This window comes from Coregonus clupeaformis, unplaced genomic scaffold (assembly GCF_020615455.1).
Source record: "Coregonus clupeaformis isolate EN_2021a unplaced genomic scaffold, ASM2061545v1 scaf1458, whole genome shotgun sequence".
NCBI classification, from domain to species: Eukaryota; Metazoa; Chordata; class Actinopteri; order Salmoniformes; family Salmonidae; genus Coregonus; species Coregonus clupeaformis.
This window is the reverse complement of record NW_025534912.1, coordinates 49,956-77,300: the sequence shown is the minus strand read 5'-3', so window position 1 is coordinate 77,300 and position 27,345 is coordinate 49,956. Positions and strand designations below refer to the sequence as shown.

The 27,345-nt window shown below is 44.4% G+C and overlaps 1 protein-coding gene across 2 annotated transcripts in view; it reads right to left on the bottom strand.

Moving 5' to 3' along the window:
* Positions 1 to 1,339: 1,339 nt before the first annotated feature.
* Positions 1,340 to 27,345, bottom strand: part of gtpbp6 (GTP binding protein 6 (putative)) — a 52,137-nt gene continuing 26,131 nt past the window's right edge. For both annotated transcript variants that reach the window (XM_041840762.2, XM_045218245.1), the window contains 3 exons: positions 26,957 to 27,105; positions 25,733 to 25,885; positions 1,340 to 1,701 (listed from right to left, as the gene is read on the bottom strand). In XM_041840762.2, coding sequence (XP_041696696.1) covers positions 1,575 to 1,701; positions 25,733 to 25,885; positions 26,957 to 27,105 — 429 coding nt within the window. In that variant the 3' untranslated portion in view covers positions 1,340 to 1,574. The remainder of the gene's footprint in view (positions 1,702 to 25,732; positions 25,886 to 26,956; positions 27,106 to 27,345) is intronic.

The window sequence follows — 27,345 nt, the reverse complement described above, 5'->3', positions numbered from 1 at the left end:
CTGGGTACAGTAGTTCTGACTGAGACAGGGGAACACTGTGCTGCTAACTGGGTACAGTAGTTCTGACTGAGACAGGGGAACACTGTGCTGCTAACTAGCTAACTGGGTACAGTAGTTCTGACTGAGACAGGGGAACACTGTGCTGCTAACTAGCTAACTGGGTACAGTAGTTCTGACTGAGACAGGGGAACACTGTGCTGCTAACTAGCTAACTGGATACAGTAGTTCTAACTGAGACAGGGGAACACTGTGCTGCTAACTAGCTAACTGGGTACAGTAGTTCTAACTGAGACAGGGGAACACTGTGCTGCTAACTAGCTAACTGGGTACAGTAGTTCTGACTGAGACAGGGGAACACTGTGCTGCTAACTAGCTAACTGGGTACAGTAGTTCTAACTGAGACAGGGGAACACTGTGCTGCTAACTGGGTACAGTAGTTCTGACTGAGACAGGGGAACAGTGCTGCTAACTAGCTAACTGGGTACAGTAGTTCTGACTGAGACAGGGGAACAGTGCTGCTAACTAGCTAACTGGGTACAGTAGTTCTAACTGAGACAGGGGAACACTGTGCTGCTAACTAGCTAACTGGGTACAGTAGTTCTGACTGAGACAGGGGAACACTGTGCTGCTAACTAGCTAACTGGGTACAGTAGTTCTGACTGAGACAGGGGAACACTGTGCTGCTAACTAGCTAACTGGGTACAGTAGTTCTGACTGAGACAGGGGAACACTGTGCTGCTAACTAGCTAACTGGGTACAGTAGTTCTAACAGACAGGGGAACACTGTGCTGCTAACTAGCTAACTGGGTACAGTAGTTCTGACTGAGACAGGGGAACACTGTGCTGCTAACTAGCTAACTGGGTACAGTAGTTCTAACTGAGACAGGGGAACACTGTGCTGCTAACTAGCTAACTGGGTACAGTAGTTCTAACTGAGACAGGGGAACACTGTGCTGCTAACTAGCTAACTGGGTACAGTAGTTCTGACTGAGACAGGGGAACACTGTGCTGCTAACTAGCTAACTGGGTACAGTAGTTCTGACTGAGACAGGGGAACAGTGCTGCTAGTGCTAACTGTCTACCATGGAACAGCATCTCATTAAGACAGGTGTAGACCAATGATGTGTATAAACCCTGTATTACTGATGCTATGTATTGGCCAATGAGAGGCTTTGAAGCCACCGGTCGGCCATATTGCCACTCCCCAGTAGGAGCAGTCCTCCATAGGAATGAATGGAATTCTACAGGATTTCAATTAAATGTTTCAAGGACAAAATTACATGTATTTAAGTATTTTTGTTGTTGTAGTGGGGACAGTAACATTACTACTCAAAACAAATACTTTAAGGAAAATGTTATATTTTTTTGTTGTATGTTTAGCTAACATAAAATATTTTTAAAGTATGCATTAGAATAAACGTGTCAAAAAACGAATGCAGACATCAATAAATGCATTTCTACAGCTTCCAAAATATGTTTTACAATGAAGGAGTAGGAAGATGGCTGCGCGGTGTCTTCAATAAAGCGCCTGTCAGTCATCCAGGGTTCATCACTGGTGTGCACCTGTAGTGCTTCTAACTACGTTGGAACATCTTCCTGTAGCGTCCGTAAGCAGCAGCACCGATGATCACCTTGACGACAGCGGAACCTTCATCAGGGTTAACGTCCACTTCCTGAACCGTTGCCTCCTTGTACAGCCAGCTGGAAACACACGAAGACAAAGTTAACAATAATAACAACGCTTTTCAATACGAGTAACAGAGTGCTTCACATCATAAAATAATACAATAAAAGTACTAACAAAGAAACAGGAGGAAGGAGAATAAAAAAAGATAGCTAATTAAAATCAGATGTTAAAATCATCTTTATAAAAGTGTGTCTTCAGCAGGGATTTAAAAAGAGGCACTGAATCTGCCCTGATCTCCCCTGGTCTAGTAGGGACCTCTATTAGTAGGGACCTCTATTAGTAGGGACCTCTATTAGTAGGGACCTCTATTAGTAGGGACCTCTATTAGTAGGGACCTCTATTAGTAGGGACCTCTATTAGTAGGGACCTCTATTAGTACAGACCTCTATTAGTAGGGACCTCTATTAGTAGGGACCTCTATTAGTAGTCTAGTAGGGACCTCTATTAGTAGGGACCTCTATTAGTAGGGACCTCTATTAGTAGTCTAGTAGGGACCTCTATTAGTAGGGACCTCTATTAGTAGGGACCTCTATTAGTAGGGACCTCTATTAGTAGGGACCTCTATTAGTAGGGACCTCTATTAGTAGGGACCTCTATTAGTAGTCTAGTAGGGACCTCTATTAGTAGGGACCTCTATTAGTAGGGACCTCTATTAGTAGGGACCTCTATTAGTAGGGACCTCTATTAGTAGGGACCTCTATTAGTAGGGACCTCTATTAGTAGTCTAGTAGGGACCTCTATTAGTAGGGACCACTATTAGTAGGGACCTCTATTAGTAGTCTAGTAGGGACCTCTATTAGTAGTCTAGTAGGGAGCTCTATTAGTAGGGACCTCTATTAGTGGGGACCTCTATTAGTGGGGACCTCTATTAGTAGGGACCTCTATTAGTAGGGACCTCTATTAGTAGTCTAGTAGGGACCTCTATTAGTAGTCTAGTAGGGACCTCTATTAGTAGGGACCTCTATTAGTAGGGACCTCTATTAGTAGGGACCTCTATTAGTAGTCTAGTAGGGACCTCTATTAGTAGTCTAGTAGGGACCTCTATTAGTAGTCTAGTAGGGACCTCTATTAGTAGGAACCTCTATTAGTAGGGACCTCTATTAGTAGTCTAGTAGGGACCTCTATTAGTAGGGACCTCTATCAGTAGGGACCTCTATTAGTAGGGACCTCTATTAGTAGGGACCTCTATTAGTAGGGACCTCTATTAGTAGTCTAGTAGGGACCTCTATTAGTAGGGACCTCTATTAGTAGGGACCTCTATTAGTAGTCTAGTAGGGACCTCTATTAGTAGTCTAGTAGGAACCTCTATTAGTAGGGACCTCTATTAGTAGGGACCTCTATTAGTAGGGACCTCTAGGGGACCTCTATTAGTAGGGACCTCTATTAGTAGGGACCTCTATTAGTAGTCTAGTAGGGACCTCTATTAGTAGGGACCACTATTAGTAGGGACCTCTATTAGTAGTCTAGTAGGGACCTCTATTAGTAGTCTAGTAGGGAGCTCTATTAGTAGGGACCTCTATTAGTGGGGACCTCTATTAGTGGGGACCTCTATTAGTAGGGACCTCTATTAGTAGGGACCTCTATTAGTAGTCTAGTAGGGACCTCTATTAGTAGTCTAGTAGGGAGCTCTATTAGTAGGGACCTCTATTAGTGGGGACCTCTATTAGTGGGGACCTCTATTAGTGGGGACCTCTATTAGTAGGGACCTCTATTAGTAGGGACCTCTATTAGTAGTCTAGTAGGGACCTCTATTAGTAGTCTAGTAGGGACCTCTATTAGTAGGGACCTCTATTAGTAGTCTAGTAGGGACCTCTATTAGTAGGGCCCTCTATTAGTAGTCTAGTAGGGACCTCTATTAGTAGTCTAGTAGGGACCTCTATTAGTAGGGACCTCTATTAGTAGGGCCCTCTATTAGTAGTCTAGTAGGGACCTCTATTAGTAGGGACCTCTATTAGTAGTCTAGTAGGGACCTCTATTAGTAGGGACCTCTATTAGTAGGGACCTCTATTAGTAGTCTAGTAGGGACCTCTATTAGTAGGGACCTCTATTAGTAGGGACCTCTATTAGTAGGGACCTCTATTAGTAGGGACCTCTATTAGTAGGGACCTCTATTAGTAGGGACCTCTATTAGTACAGACCTCTATTAGTAGTCTAGTAGGGACCTCTATTAGTAGGGACCTCTATTAGTAGGGACCTCTATTAGTAGTCTAGTAGGGACCTCTATTAGTAGGGACCTCTATTAGTAGTCTAGTAGGGACCTCTATTAGTAGGGACCTCTATTAGTAGGGACCTCTATTAGTAGTCTAGTAGGGACCTCTATTAGTAGGGCCCTCTATTAGTAGTCTAGTAGGGACCTCTATTAGTAGTCTAGTAGGGACCTCTATTAGTAGGGACCTCTATTAGTAGGGCCCTCTATTAGTAGTCTAGTAGGGACCTCTATTAGTAGTCTAGTAGGGACCTCTATTAGTAGGGACCTCTATTAGTAGGGACCTCTATTAGTAGGGACCTCTATTAGTAGTCTAGTAGGGACCTCTATTAGTAGTCTAGTAGGGACCTCTATTAGTAGTCTAGTAGGGACCTCTATTAGTAGGGACCTCTATTAGTAGGGACCTCTATTAGTAGGGACCTCTATTAGTAGGGACCTCTATTAGTAGGGACCTCTATTAGTAGGGACCTCTATTAGTAGTCTAGTAGGGACCTCTATTAGTAGGGACCTCTATTAGTAGGGACCTCTATTAGTAGGGACCTCTATTAGTAGGGACCTCTATTAGTAGGGACCTCTATTAGTAGGGACCTCTATTAGTAGGGACCTCTATTAGTAGGGACCTCTATTAGTAGTCTAGTAGGGACCTCTATTAGTAGGGACCTCTATTAGTAGGGACCTCTATTAGTAGTCTAGTAGGGAGCTCTATTAGTAGGGACCTCTATTAGTAGGGACCTCTATTAGTAGTCTAGTAGGGACCTCTATTAGTAGGGACCTCTATTAGTAGGGACCTCTATTAGTAGTCTAGTAGGGACCTCTATTAGTAGTCTAGTAGGAACCTCTATTAGTAGGGACCTCTATTAGTAGGGACCTCTATTAGTAGGGACCTCTATTAGTAGGGACCTCTATTAGTAGGGACCTCTATTAGTAGTCTAGTAGGGACCTCTATTAGTAGGGACCTCTATTAGTAGTCTAGTAGGGACCTCTATTAGTAGTCTAGTAGGGACCTCTATTAGTAGGGACCTCTATTAGTAGGGACCTCTATTAGTAGGGACCTCTATTAGTAGGGACCTCTATTAGTAGTCTAGTAGGGACCTCTATTAGTAGGGACCTCTATCTATTAGTAGTCTAGTAGGGACCTCTATTAGTAGGGACCTTTATTAGTAGTCTAGTAGGGATCTCTATTAGTAGGGACCTCTATTAGTAGGGACCTCTATTAGTAGGGACCTCTATTAGTAGTTGTCAAGTTCTGCGTGATTTCTGGCTGACCACAGCTCTGATCATCCAAAGACGCAACTGGTAGTACAGAATGTGTTGTGAATTCATGCTTCTATATGCCCTTTTTGTTTGGTTGTAACATACAATACAATTATTAATTAAATTAAATAGTGAAGACTTCATTATGTGAACGTAGTACTTGACAGTAACGTTACTATAATCATGTGTATTGTTAAATGTTTAATTATGATATTGATATTTAATTATTAACTTGCAATGATCCTAGGTTAATCTAAATGATGAAATGATTGTTTGGTTAGGTTTGAGGATTCAGTAACATTAGTTTATGCTTATTTTTGAGAAAGTGGAATTGAGAGTTATTTGTAACTAATCCATGGTTTTTTGTTTGTGTGGTTTGAAGGTTATCAACCTATTCTGTTCCATCTTTATGACAATAAAAAATCATAAAGTGAACAGTTTTGAGTTGTCCTTTGCGTTCATCAAGGATAAAGCCGTTTTCAAGTTTGGGCAGAGCTGTGGTCAGCCAGAAATCACGCAGAACTTGACAGTTGATAACCAGCGCGGCAGTGAGGACGAGGATCAAAGGGCTGAAGTCAAGCTGTCGACGCGAAGGAAGAATTGCCTGTGAAACTCTACACCATGGCCAAGGAAACTTTTGGGAAAACAGTCAAGCAACTGAAGCAAGAGCGGACCTTAGCCAAATCTGCTTTCACCAGACAAGCGAACTACCTGAGTAAAGCTGCAACTGGTATGATTAAGCATGAACTACAAGAGGAGTTCAGCAAGCTCAGTTCCCTGGCTAGAAGTGTCGGTGATTCAAATGATGACTACGCGGCTGGCCTACTGGCTGAAGCGGGAACTAAGGGAGATGAAGAGGTCAAGCTCGACAAGGACCAGCATGCTGATCTTGAAAGGACGATTGAAGAGTGCGACATGAAATTGGAGGAAATCCGAGAGGCAGTCCAATTCAACCTCTGGCCAAGATACGGTAAAGAGGAGGTAGACTTTGCAATCCAAGAAGCGGAGAAAGCCTGTGACAGAGCCAAAGAAACCCCCGTCACTGCTATTAACAGGGACGGCTATGAACTACAGCTGGAAAGAGCGAGGAAGCTAATCCATGATGTAAGTGAAAGCCTGAAAGACTGGGAAAAATGGGTCCCACACGATGAGACTGCAGATCTGAAAGGCAGAGTAAAAGATCTGAGAATATTCGGCAGTAACCTCGAGGCCAAAAGAACAGAATTCCTCATCGCACAGAGAATTGCAGAAGAGGACAGAAGACCTACAGAGCTTCAACCAATAGCAGTCCCACAACCAGTGGTGAGAATAAAACCAACCAGTCTACCTAAATTCACTGGGCTTAGGAGGAATTTCCACAGATGGAGGAAAGACTGGGAGAGCCTGCAAAAGCAGGGAGAGCCGACTGGTTCAGTGGAGGTGAAGAAGTTTCAACTTCTTGACAGTGTGGACGAGAGAATATGTAGAGACCTGCGCCTGTCATCATATAACAGTGCTGAAGACATGTTTAGAGTACTCCAAAACCGGTATGGAAACAAGCCAACAATTGCTTTGGAGATAATTGAGGACCTGGAGAGGATCCCTCCTTTAAAGTCACACCAACCAAGGAAGGTTATTGACCTGATTCAAGCTGTGGAAAAGGCCCTGAATGACCTCACGGAGCTCGAAAGCAGTGGAGCCATAAAGAATCCCCTTGTCATCAGATCCATAGAGAGCAAGCTGCCGGATAACATGAAGAGGGACTGGCTGACATTCATGGTCAACCCAAGAAATGGAGTCACACCGGACAATCACTTCGACAGCCTTCTAAGATTTTTAAAGACACAAGAGGACATACTGGAGAAACTAGACCAGTTGGGTGTAAGTGAAAACCCTGAAAAGAAAGCTACGTACCCGGAGAAGCGGTATGCTTCCACAAGGTCCACGAGAAAGGGAGGATGCGTTGTGTGTGGAGATGAAAAGCACCGTGAGAAGATTTTCTTTTGTAAGCAGTTCAAAGAACTAAAGCCTAGTGAGAAGCTGAATGCTGTCGAAAGACTGGGAGCATGCAGAAGATGCCTCAGATGTCATGGAGAGGATGAGGAATGTACGGACACTTACCTTTGCAGAAACAGAGACTGCAAAAGAGGAAGCTCCTCGGATCACCATTTCTTTCTCTGCCTTAAAGGAGGGGCTAAGAGGAAAGAATACGTGAAAGTGGAAAAACCCAGCACCAGGAGGCAAACATTCACAGAGGAGCAAGAGAGATTAATACGTGAGCTCACCCCGGACGTGGCAGAAAAAATTCAGGAATGCTTTCACCAACATGGCAAAATCACACTGCACTGGAGGAAGCCTTCCTGGGGTAATGGACTCAAGCACACGTGAATTACCAGTTATTCTTATGCTTCTCGAAGTAACTACTAACGCAGGGCAGAAAATTGGAACTCTCATTGACTTAGCATCAGACACCAACTACATCACTCACACAGCCGCCAGGAGACTGGAAGCTTCAAGTGAAAGGATCACACTAGTCGTCCATGGAGTTGGAGGCATGGCCATGAAGGTGAAGACCAAAAGATACTTACTCAAGGTGAGAGTCAAGACACCAAGAGGCACGGAGAAAGCTCATGAGCTGATCTGTTATGGGTTGGATGAGATTGCAAAAGTTCACAGAGCAATCAAAGCACAACACCTCAAGAAGTTCTTCCCCGATACCAACCTGGAAGACCTTCACAGACCAGAACATGTTGAGCTTCTCATAAGCCACCGTGAAGGAAGACTTGCTCCACAGAGAGTAAAGGTAGTAGGAGATCTTGTCCTGTGGGAGAGCCCTTTAGGAAAGACCGTTGGAGGAGCACATCCAGACCTCTGTGAAGTAGTGGACATGGCCCTGCACAATTCTGAAACTCATTTTGCACGATCTATGAGAATCACAGCAGTAAAGTATCAATAAATTGATGAGATGCAAGAATCTAGAGCTGAAACTAAAACCACTGTTATTGGCAAAGAGTTCTTGGACTGGTGGAAGTGGGACAGCATTGGTGCGGCCTGTGAACCCATGTGTGGAGGATGTCGTTGTGGTAACTGTCAACCAGGAGGCAAAGACATGACTCTTAGTGAAGAAAGAGAGCTTGAGATAATCAGGCAAGGTCTCAGTTACGTGGAGTCAGATGTGCATAGTCAGGAGCCTCACTGGGACACAAAATACCCTTGGATTGAAGATCCAAGTTCCCTGCCCAACAACAGAAGCGCAGTGGAAGCCACGTTTCTGAGGACGGAGAAACAACTCAAGAGAGAACCAGATTGGCGTGCAGCATACACAACTCAGGTTCATGAGATGGTGGAAAGGAAGGCAGCAAAGAAACTCACTAGAAAGACCATTGCCGACTGGAAAGGTCCAGTATGGTACGTCAGTCACTTGATAGCACCAAACCCACACTCTATAACTACACCTGTCCGACTGGTATGGAACAGCAGCCAGAGGTTTAGAGGAAGCAGCATGAATGACCTTCTTCTGAAAGGGCCTGATGTACTTAATCCTATTCGAGCGGTACTGCTAAGGTTCAGGAGAGGAATCCATGCTGCTCTCGGCGACATCAAAAAGATGTACAATTCTGTGTGGCTCGAAGACCTGGAGATGCACCTCCATAGATTCCTCTGGAGAGACGGTGATGATGGGGACATTGAGGAATATGCCATCACCAGGGTCAACATGGGCGATCGACCAGCAGGGTGTATCGCACAACTAGCCATGAGAGAAACAGCGAAGTTGCCCATGTTCACACATCTGAAAGAGGAACGGAGGGTCCTTGAAGAGGATTCCTACGTAGATGACATCCTGACATCCCATAATGACCTGGAAAAGCTAGACGGAACCACCAAAAAAGTCGAAGAAATCCTAAAGGCAGGTGGATTCTTCCTCAAGCCGTGGGTCCGATCAGGCCAAAGTGGGAGGCAAACATCTACATCAGAACATCCAACATCATCAGATGAAGTCTTCATCCTCCCCAACCAAGTGAGAGAAGGAGACAACAGAGCCCTTGGAGTTGGTTATTTAGTCGAATCAGACAAACTGTACCTCATGACCTCGATAAACTTCTCAAAGAGACAAAAAGAAGATGAGGATCAGTCAAGATCTCGTTGGAGAGGAAGTGAGAATGAAAACTCCAAACCCACTGACCAGAAGGCAACTGCTTAGCCAAGTAGCTAGTTTGTATGACCCAATAGGCCTTGCAACACCTGCCAAACAGAAAGGAGCCATTTTAGTCAGAAAAGCATTCCAAGAAACTGGAGGCAAAGCTCTAACAAGGGACACATGGGACACACCTCTGTCTGAGAAACTTAGAGGAGAAGCAATCCGCCTGTTTGAGGAATACAGACACCTCAACCAAATTACCTTCCATAGAAGCCTGACTCCAGTCAAAAGGATTGGAGAACCCTGGGGAATAACATTCTCAGATGGGAGCGACCAGAGTTATGGAGCAGTGGCATACTTCAGGTGGGAGACCGTGCAAGGCATCCTGGTCCGACTTGTTGAGTCCAAAGCCAAGCTTACACCACTTGACCAAAAGGGAGAACCAGTGAAGGCTGAAGTCTGTGGTGCTGTGTTCGCTGCAAGACTCAGGAAATACATTGAAAAGCACAGTCGGATGCAAGTAGGACGTTGGATCCATCTGTTAGATAGTCAAACTGTGCTGGGTGCAATCCAAAGGGACAGTTATGGGTACCAGACCTTTTTTGCAAACAGAGTGGGAGAGATCCAGAAGTCCACATCAGTTGAGGACTGGAGATGGATTCCAGGTGAGCAAAACATTGCTGACCTCATGACAAGAGGAGCAACCCCAGAGGACCTCAAAGAGAACTCTGTGTGGCAGAACGGCCCAGAGTTTCTGAAACGACCTGTAGAGGATTGGCCGACAAAGTCAGCCAAAGAAGTCGCTGCAGATGCCAAAGAAGGCATAAACAAGCTCCAAAGGAAATGTTTTACAGCAGCACTGACCCGAGCGCAGGTGGGGAAAAAGATCCAACATGCTCCACGTATACCAATATCTCCAACCTCTGACAAAGGTAAAGACCTGCAAAGCAGCCCCTAATGGAAGAGGGCAACAAATCCAAGTCCAAAGACCACCTTCTGGTTATTCAGTGGGGAATATCCTTAACATCAGCAAGTTCAGCAGTTTAACCAGGTTGACAAGAGTCATTGCCTGGGTGTGGAGAGCTGCCACAAGGTGGAAAGAAATGCTAGCCAAGACCACCACCACAAGCAAGCCAAAGAAAAGGAAATTCCTTCAGCTCTTGAGATCAAGTCCAGAATCAAGAAAGCTACACTTACCATCATGGAGTGTGAAGATGCACTCAGGGATCTCTTCCTTGCAGCCCAAAAGGATGTAACCTGGCCAGACACCACACTCAGCAGGCTTGCTGTGGTCAAAGAGGAAAACACTGGACTCTTGCTCTGTGGAGGAAGATTCCAAATCTTTAATGAAGAAAAAACTGCAGTACCAATCTTGCCCTGCACGTCATGGGTATCCTCCCTTCTAGCTCAAGAAGCCCACAAGACAAATCATGAAGACATCGCAGGCACACTCCTCCGGATGAGAAGGAAAGCGTGGGTGGTAAGAGGCCGGAAACTAGCTCAAAAGATCGTGGATAACTGTGTGACATGCAGGAAACTTAAGGCCCGGAGATGCCAACAGATCATGAGTGACCTTCCATCGGAGAGAATAACACCAGCCAATCCCTTTGAGTACACCACAGTGGACTTATTTGGACCTTATGAAGTGAAGGATGAGGTGAGAAAGAAGGTGAAACTTAAGGTGTGGGGGAATTGTCTTTTGCTGCATGGTGTCAAGAGCTATGCACACAGACCTTGTCAGCGACCAGTCAGCTGAAGGCTTCCTGTTAGCCTACCAAAGATTTACGGCACTGAGAGGGCATCCAAGGAAATTGTGGTCGGATCCTGGAAAAAACTTTGTCGGAGCCAGACCTGCCCTCAAAGAACTCTACATGTTTCTGGACCGGCTGGAGAAGTCGAAGCTTGAAAACGACGTTTCCAAGCATGGCACAGAATGGAGCTGGAGGATCCATCCAGCAGACTCACCTCACAGAAACGGAGCTGCTGAAGCCGCTGTCCGAACAGTGAAGCGGGCTTTACACAATCTGGGAGGTAATGGAGTCCTCACATGGGGTGAATTTCAGACTTTCCTTTATATGGCTTCCAACCTTGCCAATGAGCGGCCTATTGATGCCAGGACTCAGAGCAGAGAGGACTGTGTAGAATACATTAGCCCAAATTCACTTCTACTCGGACGAACCGGACCCAGAGGAGATCCAGGGACCTTTGACTTTGAAGGTTACTCCTACAAGAGATTAAGAACCATCCAAACAGAAGTTGACCGATTCTGGAGGAAATGGAGTCAGTTAGCCGGACCAAACCTGTTTGTCCGGACCAAGTGGCACACCGCTCACAGGAATGTGGCAATTGGAGATGTCGTCTGGCTGGCCGACCAGAACGCCTTGAGAGGTCAGTACAGGCTTGCCAGAGTTATTGACGTTAACACTGACAAGAAGGAATTGTGAGGGATGTATATCTCCGATCCTTCCCCAGCTACCCAGTCGCAACTGTGAAGCCCACTAAAAAGATGGAAAACATTCAATCAAGATACCAGCAACAGTTCTTCACAGGGATGTCAGACGGATAGTTGTCTTGCTTCCAGTTGAAGAGCAGCAGCAACAGGATCAAAAATAGAGTAACTGAATCCAACACATCACAGTTCTGTGTGACCTCCTTGGGTTGAAGAACCAGGAGGTCAAGTGGGAGGTGTTGTGTCAATTCCTGACTACAAGCTATACCGAGCACTCAAGCCTAAATCCACCCAGGGTGCTCAAGCACTCCCAACCTGCAGGGGGCAACCATGCAACCGGAGCTGTTGAAACCAACCACCAGGAAGTGCTCTGGGGACCATATTAACCTGCGCACCCACAAGCAGTGCGTGTGCATGGCATCGAAATGTTTGGTAAAAGCTTACTTGGCTCTCACTCATTCCTGAGAAGAGATACCAATGACCACAGCTCCTGATCATCCAAAGACGCAACTGGTAGGACAGAATGTGTTGTGAATTCATGCTTCTATATGCCCTTTTTGTTTGGTTGTAACATACAATACAATTATTAATTAAATTAAATAGTGAAGACTTCATTATGTGAACGTAGTACTTGACAGTAACGTTACTATAATCATGTGTATTGTTAAATGTTTAATTATGATATTGATATTTAATTATTAACTTGCAATGATCCTAGGTTAATCTAAATGATGAAATGATTGTTTGGTTAGGTTTGAGGATTCAGTAACATTAGTTTATGCTTATTTTTGAGAAAGTGGAATTGAGAGTTATTTGTAACTAATCCATGGTTTTTTGTTTGTGTGGTTTGGAAGGTTTCAAACTATTCCTGTTCCATCTTTATGACAATAAAAAATCATAAAGTGAACAGTTTTGAGTTGTCCTTTGCGTTCATCAAGGATAAAGCCGTTTTCAAGTTTGGGCAGAGCTGTGGTCAGCCAGAAATCACGCAGAACTTGACAGTAGTCTAGTAGGGATCTCTATTAGTAGGGACCTCTATTAGTAGGGACCTCTATTAGTAGGGACCTCTATTAGTAGGGACCTCTATTAGTAGGGGCCTCTATTAGTAGGGACCTCTATTAGTAGGGACCTCTATTAGTAGGGACCTCTATTAGTAGGGACCTCTATTAGTAGGGACCTCTATTAGTAGGGACCTCTATTAGTAGGGACCTCTATTAGTAGGGACCTCTATTAGTAGGGGCCTCTATTAGTAGTCTAGTAGGGACCACGTCCAAGGGGCAAAAGGTCTTCATGTGAGCTTTGGGGGTAGATCATCAATGTAATTGTCTGCATCACTTCCAATCCCCCATACAGTGAGGAGAAAAAGTATTTGATCCCCTGCTGATTTTGTACGTTTGCCCACTGACAAAGAAATGATCAGTCTATAATTTTAATGGTAGGTTTATTTGAACAGTGAGAGACAGAATAACAACACAAAAATCCAGAAAAACGCATGTCAAAAATGTTATAAATTGATATGCATTTTAATGAGGGAAATAAGTATTTGACCCCCTCTCAATCAGAAAGATTTCTGGCTCCCAGGTGTCTTTTATACAGGTAACGAGCTGAGATTAGGAGCACACTCTTAAAGGGAGTGCTCCTAATCTCAGCTTGTTACCTGTATAAAAGACACCTGTCCACAGAAGCAATCAATCAATCAGATTACAAACTCTCCACCATGGCCAAGACCAAAGAGCTCTCCAAGGATGTCAGGGACAAGATTGTAGACCTACACAAGGCTGGAATGGGCTACAAGACCATCGCCAAGCAGCTTGGTGAGAAGGTGACAACAGTTGGTGCGATTATTCGCAAATGGAAGAAACACAAAAGATTTGTCAGTCTCCCTCGGACTGGGCCTCCATGCAAGATCTCACCTGGTGGAGTTGCAATGATCATGAGAACGGTGAGGAATCAGCCCAGAACTACACGGGAGGATCTTGTCAATGATCTCAAGGCAGCTGGGACCATAGTCACCAAGAAAACAATTGGTAACACACTACGCCGTGAAGGACTGAAATCCTGCAGCGCCCGCAAGGTCCCCCTGCTCAAGAAAGCACATATACCGGGCCGTCTGAAGTTTGCCAATGAACATCTGAATGATTCAGAGGAGAACTGGGTGAAAGTGTTGTGGTCAGATGAGACCAAAATCGATCTCTTTGGCATCAACTCAACGTGTTTGGAGGAGGAGGAATGCTGCCTATGACCCCAAGAACACCATCCCCACCGTCAAACATGGAGGTGGAAACATTATGCTTTGGGGGTGTTTTTCTGCTAAGGGGACAGGACAACTTCACTGCATCAAAGGGGACGATGGACGGGGCCATGTACACGTCAAATCTTGGGTGAGAACCTCCTTCCCTCAGCCAGGGCATTGAAAATGGGTTGTGGATGGGTATTCCAGCATGACAATGACCCAAAACACACGGCCAAGGCAACAAAGGAGTGGCTCAAGAAGAAGCACATTAAGGTCCTGGAGTGGCCTAGCCAGTCTCAAGACCTTAATCCCATAGAAAATCTGTGGAGGGAGCTGAAGGTTCGAGTTGCCAAACGTCAGCCTCGAAACCTTAACGACTTGGAGAAGATCTGCAAAGAGGAGTGGGACAAAATCCCTCCTGAGATGTGTGCAAACCTGGTGGCCAACTACAAGAAACGTCTGACCTCTGTGATTGCCAACAAGGGTTTTGCCACCAAGTACTAAGTCATGTTTTGCAGAGGGGTCAAATACTTATTTCCCTCATTAAAATGCAAATCAATATATACAATTTTTGACATGCGTTTTTCTTGATTTTTTTGTTGTTATTCTGTCTCTCACTGTTCAAATAAACCTACCATTAAATTTATAGACTGATCATGTCTTTTTCAGTGGGCAAACTTACAAAATCAGCAGGGGATCAAATACTTTTTCCCTCACTGTATGTTTTTTTTCATCCTCCTGCTTCTTCCCTAAATAGTTATTGCATAGTTTGGAGCTTTGGGTCATTGTCCTGTTTTAGGAGGAAATTGGCTCCAATCAAGCGCCATCTACAGGGTATGGCATGGCGTTGCAAAATGGAGTGATAACCTTCCTTCTTCAAGATCCCTTTTACCCTGTACAAATCTCCCACTTTAACACCACCAAAGCACCCCCAGACCATCACATTGCCTCCACCATGCTTGACAGATGGCATCAAGCACTCCTCCAGCATCTTTTCATTTGGTCTGGGTCTCACAAATGTTCTTCTTTGTGATCCGAACACCTCAAACTTCGATTCGTCTGTCCATAACACTTTTTTCCAATCTTCCTCTGTCCAGTGTCTGTGTTCTTTTGCCCATCTTAATATTTTCTTTTTATTGGCCAGTCTGATATTTGGCTTTTTCTTTGCAACTCTGCCTAGAAGGTCAGCATCCCGGAGTCGCCTGTTCACTGTTGACGTTGAGACTGGTGTTTTGCGGGTACTATTTAATGAAGCTGCCAGTTGAGGACCTGTGAGGCGTCTGTTTCTCAAACTAGACACTCTAATGGGGCCTCCCACTCCTCTTTCTATTCTGGTTAGAGCCAGTTTGCGCTGTTCTGTGAAGGGAGTAGTACACAGTGTTGTACGAGATCTTCAGTTTCTTGGCAATTTCTCGCATGGAATAGCCTTCATTTCTCAGAACAAGAATAGACTGGCGAGTTTCAGAAGAAAGTTATTTGTTTCTGGCCATTTTGAGCCTGTAATCGAACCCACAATTGCTGATGCTCCAGATACTCAACTAGTCTCAAGAAGGCCAGTTTTATTGCTTCTTTAATCAGCACAACAGTTTTCAGCTGTGCTAACATATAATTGCAAAAGGGTTTTCTAATTATCAATTAGCCTTTTAAAATGATAAACTTGGATTAGCAAACACAACGTGCCATTGGAACACAGGACTGATGGTTGCTGATAATGGGCCTCTGTACGCCTATGTAGATATTCCATTAAAAATCAGCCGTTTCCAGCTACAATAGCCATTTACAACATTAACAATGTCTACACTGTATTTCTGTATTTCTGATCAATTTGATGTTATTTTAATGGAAAAAAACATTCCTGTTCTTTCGAAAACAATGACATTTCTAAGTGACCCCAAACTTTTTGAACAGTAGTGTACATTTTACGGACACAGTCAATTTTACAATAATTATATTTTGTTTGTTTTTTTCTCCTGAACTTCCTCTACCCTCAACCTCGCCGATCATTTTCATGATGTCCATCCGGTTTGCTTCTATATGCCATATCTTTCTAACTGTGCTCTTTCACAAAAGCTCTCAACCTATAACCTATATACTTATTATGGACACAGTATGCTTTACATTAGTTATCTTGTTGTTATTAGTTGTTGTTAGTTGTTATTAGTCCCATCCTTCAGCTCCATTCAACACCACCCATCTATCTCTTAACACCATCCATATTGGATTTCTATTTGCCATATATTTTTCAACTGCACTGTGATGTTTCACAAAAGTTCTGAACCTTTCTATTCTCATTGTTTCTACAGATTGCCTCAAATGCCTCCTGACCAGAAATGCTGGTATGGTGTCTGTCAATGCTGGTGTCAATCTGAGATTTCATATTTTCTATCTCTTTTTTTTCTTCTTTTTTTTGTAAAGGCAGAGATCAGCTGTTAGGGGGGCACCAAAAACACACTAATTGTCTTATGTGGGGTCACTTAACAAACTATTGTTTTGGCAAGTTGGTTATGACATCTACTTTGTGCATGACACAAGTAATTTTTCCAACAATTGTTTACAGACAGATTATTTAATTTATAATTCACTGTATCACAATTCCAGTGGGTCAGAAGTTTACATACACTAAGTTGACTGTGCCTTTAAACAGCTTTGAAAATTCCAGAAAATACCACGTTCATCTGTACAAACAATAGTACGCAAGTATAAACACCATGGGAACATGTAGCCGTCAAACCGCTCAGGAAGGAGACGCGTTCTGTCTCCTAGAGATGAACGTACTTTGGTGCAAAAAGTGCAAATCAATCCCAGAACCTTGTGAACATGCTGGAGGAAACAGGTACAAAAGTATCTATATCCACAGTAAAACGAGTCCTATATCGACATAACCTGAAAGGCCGCTCAGCAAGGAAGAAGCCACTGCTCCAAAACCGCCATAAAAAAGCCAGATTACGGTTTGCAACTGCACATGGGGACAAAGATCGTACTTTTTGGAGAAATGTCCTCTGGTCTGATGAAACAAAAATAGAACTGTTTGGAGGAAAAGGGGGGTGCTTGCAAGCCGAAGAACACCATCCCAACCGTGAAGCACAGGGGTGGCAGCTTTTTTGCTGCAGGAGGGACTGGTGCATTTCACAAAATAGATGGCATGATGAGGAAGGAAAATTATGTGAATATATTGAAGCAACATCTCAAGACATCAGTCAGGAAGTTAAAGCTTGGTCGCAAATGGATCTTCCAAATGGAAAATGACCCCAAGCATACTTCCAAAGTTGTGGCAAAATGGCTTAAGAACAACAAAGTCAAGGTATTGGAGTGGCCATCAGAAAGCCCTGACCTCAATCCTATAGAACATTTGTGGGCAGAACTGAAAAAACGTGTGCTCGCAAGGAGGCCTACAAACCTGACTCAGTTACACCAGCTCTGTCAGGAGGAATGGGCCAAAATTCACCCAACTTATTGTGGGAAGCTATAAACAATTTAAAGGCACACAATTTGTTTTCTGAGGTCTTGGCTGATTATTTCTTTTCATTTTCCCATGATGTCAAGCAAAGAGGAGCTGAGTTTGAAGGTAGGCCTTGAAATACATCCACAGGTACACCTCCAAATGACTCAAATGATGTCAATCATATCCAAGATGGCATAGCAGTGCGATCGTGTTTTCTGTAGTGTCTTCATGTACAGTGGGGAGAACAAGTATTTGATACACTGCCGATTTTGCAGGTTTTCCTACTTACAAAGCATGTAGAGGTCTGCAATTTTTATCATAGGTACACTTCAACTGTGAGAGACGGAATCCAGAAAATCACATTGTATGATTTTTAAGTAATTAATTTGCATTTTATTGCATGACATAAGTATTTGATCACCTACCAACCAGTAAGAATTCCGGCTCTCACAGACCTGTTAGTTTTTCTTTAAGAAGCCCTCCTGTTCGCCACTCATTACCTGTATTAACTGCACCTCTTTGAACTCGTTACCTGTATAAAAGACACCTGTCCACACACTCAATCAAACAGACTCCAACCTCTCCACAATGGCCAAGACCAGAGAGCTGTGTAAGGACATCAGGGATAAAATTGTAGACCTGCACAAGGCTGGGATGGGCTACAGGACAATAGGCAAGCAGCTTGGTGAGAAGGCAACAACTGTTGGCGCAATTATTAGAAAATGGAAGAAGTTCAAGATGACGGTCAATCACCCTCGGTCTGGGGCTCCATGCAAGATCTCACCTCGTGAGGAAGGTGAGGGATCAGCCCAGAACTACACGGCAGGACCTGGTCAATGACCTGAAGAGAGCTGGGACCACAGTTTCAAAGAAAACCACTAGTAACACACTACGCCGTCATGGATTAAAATCCTGCAGCACACGCAAGGTCCCCCTGCTCAAGCCAGCGCATGTCCAGGCCCGTCTAAAGTTTGCCAATGACCATCTGGATGATTCAGAGGAGGAATGGGAGAAGGTCATGTGGTCTGATGAGACAAAAATAGAGCATTTTGGTCTAAACTCCACTCGCCGTGTTTGGAGGAAGAAGAAGGATGAGTACAACCCCAAGAACACCATCCCAACCGTGAAGCATGGAGGTGGAAACATCATTCTTTGGGGATGCTTTTCTGCAAAGGGGACAGGACGACTGCACCGTATTGAGGGGAGGATGGATGGGGCCATGTATCGCAAGATCTTGGCCAACAACCTCCTTCCCTCAGTAAGAGCATTGAAGATGGGTCGTGGCTGGGTCTTCCAGCATGACAACGACCCGAAACACACAGCCAGGGCAACTAAGGAGTGGCTCCGTAAGAAGCATCTTAAGGTCCTGGAGTGGCTTAGCCAGTCTCCAGACCTGAACCCAATAGAAAATCTTTGGAGGGAGCTGAAAGTCCGTATTGCCCAGCGACAGCCCCGAAACCTGAAGGATCTGGAGAAGGTCTGTATGGAGGAGTGGGCCAAAATCCCTGCTGCAGTGTGTGCAAACCTGGTCAAGACCTACAGGAAACGTATGATCTCTGTAATTGCAAACAAAGGTTTCTGTACCAAATATTAAGTTCTGCTTTCTCTGATGTATCAAATACTTATGTCATGCAATAAAATGCAAATTAATTACTTAAAAATCATACAATGTGATTTTCTGAATTTTTGTTTTAGATTCCGTCTCTCACAGTTGAAGTGTACCTATGATAAAAATTGCAGACCTCTACATGCTTTGTAAGTAGGAAAACCTGCAAAATCGGCAGTGTATCAAATACTTGTTCTCCCCACTGTAAATAGCCTGGTTTTTTTTTTTACATTTGTTTTTTTCCGTATATATTTCTCAATCTCGCTTTTAAAAAATATATACATTTTATTTTGATTTACTTTTTTTTAGCAGACACTCTTATCCAGAGCGACTTACAGCTAGTGAATGCACATGTTGTTATTATTATTTTTTTTTTTTTTTATACTGGCCCCCCGTGGGAAATGAACCCACATCCCTGCCGGCCAAACCCTCCCCTACCTTGGACGACGCTGGACCAATTGTGCGCCGCCCATGGGTCTCCCGGTCACGGTCGGCTGCGACAGAGCCTGGACTCGAACCAGGATCTCTAGTGGCACAGCTAGCACTGTGATGCAGTGCCTTAGACCACTGCGCCATCCTTTAACTAAATATACTTTCCTGCAACCCGCCTCACCCAATGTGGAACGGATTCTATTATTTCTTTATACATTTTTATCCAGAACCTCTGGCTGAAACTAGCCAGTTAACTAGCTACTTGCTATTAGCCACCGTTAGCGGTCTTCACCACTGTCCGTGGCCTGCACTCCCTACCAGCCAGCTCTAGTCTGGACAATTATCGGCCAGTCTGCACATCGCGCTATCGAGCCAGAGCATATCGGATTTTCTGCCGGAATCACTGAATAACTGGACCTTAACACCGGATCATCGCAACTAGCTAGCTGCAACCGAATGGCTGTTGTCGTTGTTGGCTAATCACCACTGTCCTGAAGCTAACCCCAGTTAGCCTTGAGCTAGCCTCGAGCCAGGTCCATCTCCCGGCTATCTACCTCTCTGTCAACCGGACGGGACCTCCTAGTGTTGACACGGAGCCCCGCCGATCCTCACGACTGGTCTGCCGACGTAATCGTCTGATGTGGTTTCAACAGGCTTCCCGTTGCGACGACCACGAAGATCCATCTGCTAGCCCCGGCCCGCTAGCACACGCAATCAACAGCCGTGCCTCCAGCTCGCCTGTAGCGTAGCAGCCACTGAACTGCTCCCGGACTCACCTATTGCTGTTCACTGGACCTTATGATCACTCAGCTACACAGCTGATGCCTGCTGGACTGTTCCTTTACACGGTACTCTGTCCTGTTTATCTGTTTAGCCTCAGCTCAAACTTTCGTCACCATTACCAGCTGTTGTCTTAGCTCTCTCCAATAACACCTGTGACTGCTTTATGCCTCTCTCCCATGTCAATATGCCTTGCCAATTGCTGTTTCGGTTAGTTCTAACTGTACTTTTTCAATGTAGAGCCCCCAGTCCTGCTCAACCTGTCTCAGATAGATCCTTTGTCCCACCCCCCACACACGTGGAGACCGGCTCAATCGGTGCCTCCAGTGATGCTATCTCTTTCATCTTTACCCAACGCTCAGGTTTACCTCCACTGTACTCATATCCTTCCATATCCTTGTCTGTACATAATGCCCTGAATCTATTCTAAAATGCCCGGAAATCGTCCCCTTTTTTTCTCTGTACCCAACGCACTAGAAGACCACTTCTTAAAGCCTTTAGCCGTATCCTTATTCTATTCCTCGTCTGTTCCTCTGGTGATGTAGAGGTTAACCCAGGCCCTGTAGCCCCCAGTATCACTCCTACTCCCCAGGCACTATCATTTATTGACTTCTGTAACTGTAAAAGCCTTGGTTTCTTGCATGTTAACATCAGAAGCCTCCTCCCTAAGTTTGAGTTATTCACTGCGTTAGCACACTCAGCCAACCCTGATGTTCAAAAATGTCAAAGACTCTAGCCACCCTAGTCATAGACTGTTCTCTCTGCTACCGCACGGCAAGTGGTACCGGAGTGCCAAGTCTAGGTCCAAAAGACTTCTCAACAGCTTCTACCTCCAAGCCATAAGACTCCTGAACAGCTAATCATGGCTACCCGGACTATTTGCACTGCCCCCCGCATTTCACTGTAATGTCTGCACCTGTTGTATTCGGCTCATGTGGCCAATAAAATTTGATTTGATTTTGATTCTAGCAGTGTCTGAATCCTGGCTTAGGAAGGCCACCAAAGATTCTGACATTTCCATTCCAAACTACAACATTTCCCGTCTAGATAGAACTGCCAAAGGGGGCGGAGTTGCAATCTACTGTAGAGAGAGCCTGCAGAGCGCTATCATACTATCCAGGTCTGTGCCCAAACAGTTTGAGCTTCTACTTCTAAAAATTCACCTTTCCAGAAATAAGTCTCTCACTGTTGCCGCTTGCTACAGACCCCCTTCAGCCCCCAGCTGTGCCCTGAACACCATATGTGAATTGATTGCCCCCCATCTATCCTCAGAGTTCGTATTGCTTGGTGACCTAAACTGGGATATGCTTAACATCCCGGCCGTCCTACAATCTAAACTAGATGCCCTCAATCTCACACAAATTATCAAGGAACCTACCAGGTACAACCCTAAATCCGTAAACATGGGTACCCTCATAGACATCATCCTGACTAATTTACCCTCTAAATACACCACCGCTGTCTTCAACCAGGATCTCAGCGATCACTGCCTCATTGCCTGCGTCCGTAATGGGTCCGCGGTCAAACGACCACCCCTCATCACTGTCAAACGCTCCCTAAAACACTTCAGCGAGCAGGCCTTTCTAATTGACCTGGCCGGGTATCCTGGATGGATATTTGACCTCATTCCGTCAGTAGAGGATGACTGGTGTTCTTTAAAAAGTGCTTTCCTCTCCATCTTAAATAAGCATGCCCCATTCAAAAAATTCTGAACTAAGAACAGATATAGCCCCTGGTTCACCCCAGACTTGACTGCCCTTGACCAGCACAAAAACATCCTGAGGCGTACGGCATTAGCATCTAACAGCCCCGCGATATGCAACTTTTCAGGGAAGTCAGGAACCAATATACACAATCAGTTAGGAAAGCAAAGGCTAACTTTTTCAAACAGAAATTTGCATCCTGTAGCACTAACTCCAAAAAGTTTTGGGACACTGTAAAGTCCATGGAGAATAAAAGCACCTCCTCCCAGCTACCCACTGCACTGAGGCTAGGAAACGCTGTCACTACCGATAAATCTACAATAATCGAGAATTTCAACAAGCATTTTGCTACGGCTGGCCATGCTTTCCACCTGGCTACCACTACCCCTGCCACCAGCTCTGCACCCTCCGCTGCAACTTGCCCATGCCCCCCCGCTTCTCCTTCACCCAAATTCAGATAGCTGATGTTCTGAAAGAGCTGCAAAATCTGGACCCCTACAAATCAGCTGGGCTAGACAATCTGGACCCTTTCTTTCTAAAATTAGCTGTCGAAATTGTCGCAACCCCTATCACCAGCCTGTTCAACCGCTCTTTCATATCGTCTGAGATCCCCAGAGATTGGAAAGCTGCCGCGGTCATCCCCCTCTTCAAAGGGGGTGACACTCTAGATCCAAACTGTTACAGACCTATATCCATCCTGCCCTGCCTTTCGAAAGTATTTGAAAGCCAAGTTAACAAACAGATCACCGACCATTTAGAATCCCACCGTACCTTCTCCGCTATGCAATCTGGTTTCCGAGCTGGTCATGGGTGCACCTCTGCCACGCTCAAGGTCCTAAACGATATAATAACCGCGATCGATAAAAGACAGTACTGTGCAGCCGTCTTCATCGACCCGGCCAAGGCTTTTGACTCTGTCAATCACCACATTCTTATTGGCAGACTAAATAGCCTTGGTTTCTCAAATGACTGCCTCGCCTGGTTCACCAACTACTTCTCAGATAGAGTTCAATGTGTCAAATCGGAGGGCCTGTTGTCTGGACCTCTGGCCGTCTCTATGGGGGTGCCACAGGGTTCAATTCTCGGGCCGACTCTATTCTCTGTGTATATCAGTGATGTCGCTCTTGCTGCTGGTGACTCTCAGATCCACCTCTAAGCAGACGACACCATTTTGTATACATCTGGCCCTTTATTGGACACTGTGTTAACAAACCTCCAAACGAGCTTCAACACTCCGTCCGTGGCCTCCAACTGCTCTTAAACACTAGTAAAACTAAATGCATGTTCTTCAATCGAACGCTGCTTGCACCCGCCCGCCCGACTAGAATCACTACTCTCGGCGGGTCTGACTTAGAATATGTGGACAACTACAAATACCTAGGGGTCTGGTTAGACTGTAAACTCTCCTTCCAGACTCACATTAAGCATCTCCAATCCAAAGTTAAATCTAGAATCGGCTTCCTATTTCGCAACAAAGCCTCCTTCACTCATGCTGCCAAACATGCCCCCGTAAAACGGACTATCCTACCGATCCTTGACTTCGGCGATGTCATTTACAAAATAGCTTCCAACACTCTACTCAGCAAATTGGATGTAGTCTATCACAGTGCCATCCGTTTTGTCACCAAAGCCCCATATACTACCCACCATTGTGACCTGTACGCTCTCGTTGGCTGGCCCTCACTACATATTCGTCGCCAAACCCACTTGCTCCAGGTCATCTATAAATCCTTTCTAGGCAAATCCCCGCCTTATCTTAGATCATTGGTCACCATAGCAACACCCACCCGTAGTATGCGCTCCAGCAGGTATATCTCACTGGTCATCCCCAAAGCCAACACCTCCTTTGGCCGCCATTCCTTCCAGTTCTCTGCTGCTAATGACTGGAACGAACTGCAAAAATCTCTGAAGCTGGAGATACTTATCACCCTCACTAACTTTAAGCATCAGTTGTCAGAGCACCTTACCGATCACTGCACCTGTACACAGCTCATCTGTAATTAGCCCACCCAACTACCTCATCCCCATATTGTTATTTACATTGTTATTTATTTTGATCATTTGCACCCCAGTATCTCTATTTGCACATCATCTTCTGCACATCTATCACTCCAGTGTTAATACTAAATTGTAATTATTTTGCACTATGGCCTATTTATTGCCTTACCTCCATAACTTACTACATTTGCACACACTGTATATATATTTTCTATTGTGTTATTGACTTTATGTTTTGTTTACCCCATATGTAACTCTGTGTTGTTGTTTTTATCGCACTGCTTTGCTTTATCTTGGCCAGGTCGCAGTTGTAAATGAGAACTTGTTCTCAACTGTCTTACCTGGTTAAATAAAGGTGAAATAAAATAAATAAAAATAAAAGTAGCCTATCAGAAGCTTCTAAAGCCATAAGTGAAATAATCTGTCTGTAAACAATTGTTGGAAAAATTACTTGTGTCATGCACAAAGTAGATGTCCTAACCGACTTGCCAAAGCTATAGTTTGTTAACAATAAATTTGTGGAGTGGTTGAAAAACGAGTTTTAATGACTCCAACCAAAGTGTATGTAAACTTCCGACTTCAACTGTACTAATTGAGTGTATGTAAACGTCTGACCCACTGGGAATGTGATTAAAGAAATAAAAGGTGAAATAAATCATTCTCTCTACTATTATTCTGACATTTCACATTCTTATAATAAAGTGGTGATCCTAACTGACCTAAGACAGGGAATTTTTACTATGATTAAATGTCAGGAATTGTGAAAAACTGAGTTTAAATGTACTTGGCTAAGGTGTAAGTAAACTTCCGACTTCAACTGTATGTCAATAAAACTGTTCAGCAAATCATCAGTGTGATGACAAAGAACAGAATAATTAGTAGAGGATTAAAAAACCATTTGTAAATTGACCAGCAGCTGTGGAGTTAATGATGCGAGAGTGAGTAGGGAGAGACACATTTCTATCAATATTCAGACCATGTGATCAAGATCAACAGTATGGCCTTGGTTGTGTGCAGGCCCTGTGGCATGTCGCACAACGTTAAAGGATTCGAACAGAAACTCACCAGCTAGTGCTGGTTTGGGCAACACACACACAACTGTTTAGAGATCCAATAATAATAACACTGTCATATGTAATACATAACCAAAGATAGCAGGTCAGAGAATTCTGCAATAAACTAACTATTAGGATTAGGAGTGCGGTACACTAAAATATACAAGATGGGCTGTTTCATGTTCAAGCAAAAGATATGGCTCTCAAATGAGGAAAATGAACCACATGACACACCCTGTGTATACTGAAGAAGAAGCAGAAGAAGAAGAAGCAGAAGAAGAAGAAGAAGAAGAAGAAGAAGAAGAAGAAGAAGCAACAGAAGAAGAAGCAGAAGAAGAAGCAGAAGAAGAAGAAGAAGCAGAAGAAGAAGAAGCAGAAGAAGAAGAAGAAGCAGAAGAAGCAGAAGCAGAAGAAGAAGAAAAAGAAGCAGAAGAAGAAGCAGAAGAAGCAAAAGAGGCAGAAGAAGAAGAAGCAGAAGAAGAAGCAAAAGAAGCAGAAGAAGAAGAAGCAGAAGAAGAAGAAGCAGAAGAAGAAGCAAAAGAAGCAGAAGAAGAAGCAGAAGAAGCAGAAGCAAAGGAAGCAGAAGAAGAAGAAGAAGCAAAAGAAGAAGAAGCAAAAGAAGAAGCAGAAGCAAAAGAAGCAGAAGAAGAAGCAGAAGCAGAAGAAGAGGCAGAAGTGTAACACCATATGAATAAGGTTGTTCAAAGTGACTGCTCCTATAATCCTGTCATTACTGTAGTAGTCACTCACAGTATGTGGCTTAACCTTACCTTAACTGGGAGCTGCTGAGGTCAACCGTGAGAGTCAGGACCTGTTTCCCGGTAGATCTCACTATAGCTTCTTCTACTACAGTCTTCAGGTGCTCCAGGCCCTGTTCTCTCAGAGCAGAGATAGGCAGGCTGTTGGGCTCAGATGGCTCATAGCTGAGGAGGACAACATATCCATGTAATGAATGATAAGAACTCTTATATGGATAAACACCATAGTCAGAAATACATCTGGCAGACTTTAGTTCCTCCCCTCAACAGACTTTAGTTCCTCCCCTCAACAGACTTTAGGTCCTCCCCTCAACAGACTTTAGGTCCTCCGCTCAACAGACTTTAGGTCCTCCCCTCAACAGACTTTAGGTCCTCCGCTCAACAGACTTTAGGTCCTCCCCTCAACAGACTTTAGGTCCTCCCCTCAACAGACTTTAGGTCCTCCGCTCAACAGACTTTAGGTCCTCCCCTCAACAGACTTTAGGTCCTCCGCTCAACAGACTTTAGGTCCTCCCCTCAACAGACTTTAGGTCCTCCGCTCAACAGACTTTAGGTCCTCCCCTCAACAGACTTTAGGTCCTCCCCTCAACAGACTTTAGGTCCTCCCCTCAACAGACTTTAGGTCCTCCCCTCAACAGACTTTAGTTCCTCCCCTCAACAGACTTTAGGTCCTCCCCTCAACAGACTTTAGGTCCTCCCCTCAACAGACTTTAGGTCCTCCCCTCAACAGACTTTAGTTCCTCCCCTCAACAGACTTTAGGTCCTCCCCTCAACAGACTTTAGGTCCTCCGCTCAACAGACTTTAGTTCCTCCCCTCAACAGACTTTAGGTCCTCCCCTCAACAGACTTTAGGTCCTCCCCTGTCACACTGTTTTAACTGTGTGTGTGTGTGTGTGTGTGTGTGTGTGTGTGTGTGTGGGACGTGTTTAACTATACTTGTGGGGACCAGAAGTCCCCACAAGAATAGTAAACGAACTGGGGACGTTTTGTTAGTCCCCACAAGGTCAAATGCTATATCTAGGGGGTTTAGGATTAAGGTTAGAATTAGGGTTAGAATTAGGTTTAGGGTTAGGAGCTAGGGTTAGGTTTTTAAGGTTATATTTTCAGGTTAAGATTAGGATTAGGGTACTGGTTAGGTTTAGGGAAAATAGGATTTTGAATGGGACTGAATTGTGTGTCCCCACAAGGTTAGTTGTACAAGACTGTGTATGTGTGTGTGAATGTTAATCTCCTCACCTGTCCACCAGATCTATCTTATTATGGACTTCTATGATGGAGGTCATCAGTCTGTCTGGGATCTGAAGGTTCATCAGGACATTCAACACATTCTCCTTCTGGTTCACGGTCTCTGGGTGGCTGATGTCTCTCACATGGATTATCAGGTCCTGGGCACAGAACAAGGAGAAAGTACACTATATATACAGCAGTGTGTACTACTGTCTCTTTAACAACAAGATATACTATATATACACTATATATACAGCAGTATGTACTACTGTCTCTTTAACAACAAGATATACTATATATACATTATATATACAGCAGTATGTACTACTGTCTCTTTAACAACAAGATATACAGCAGTATGTACTACTGTCTCTTTAACAACAAGATATACTATATAT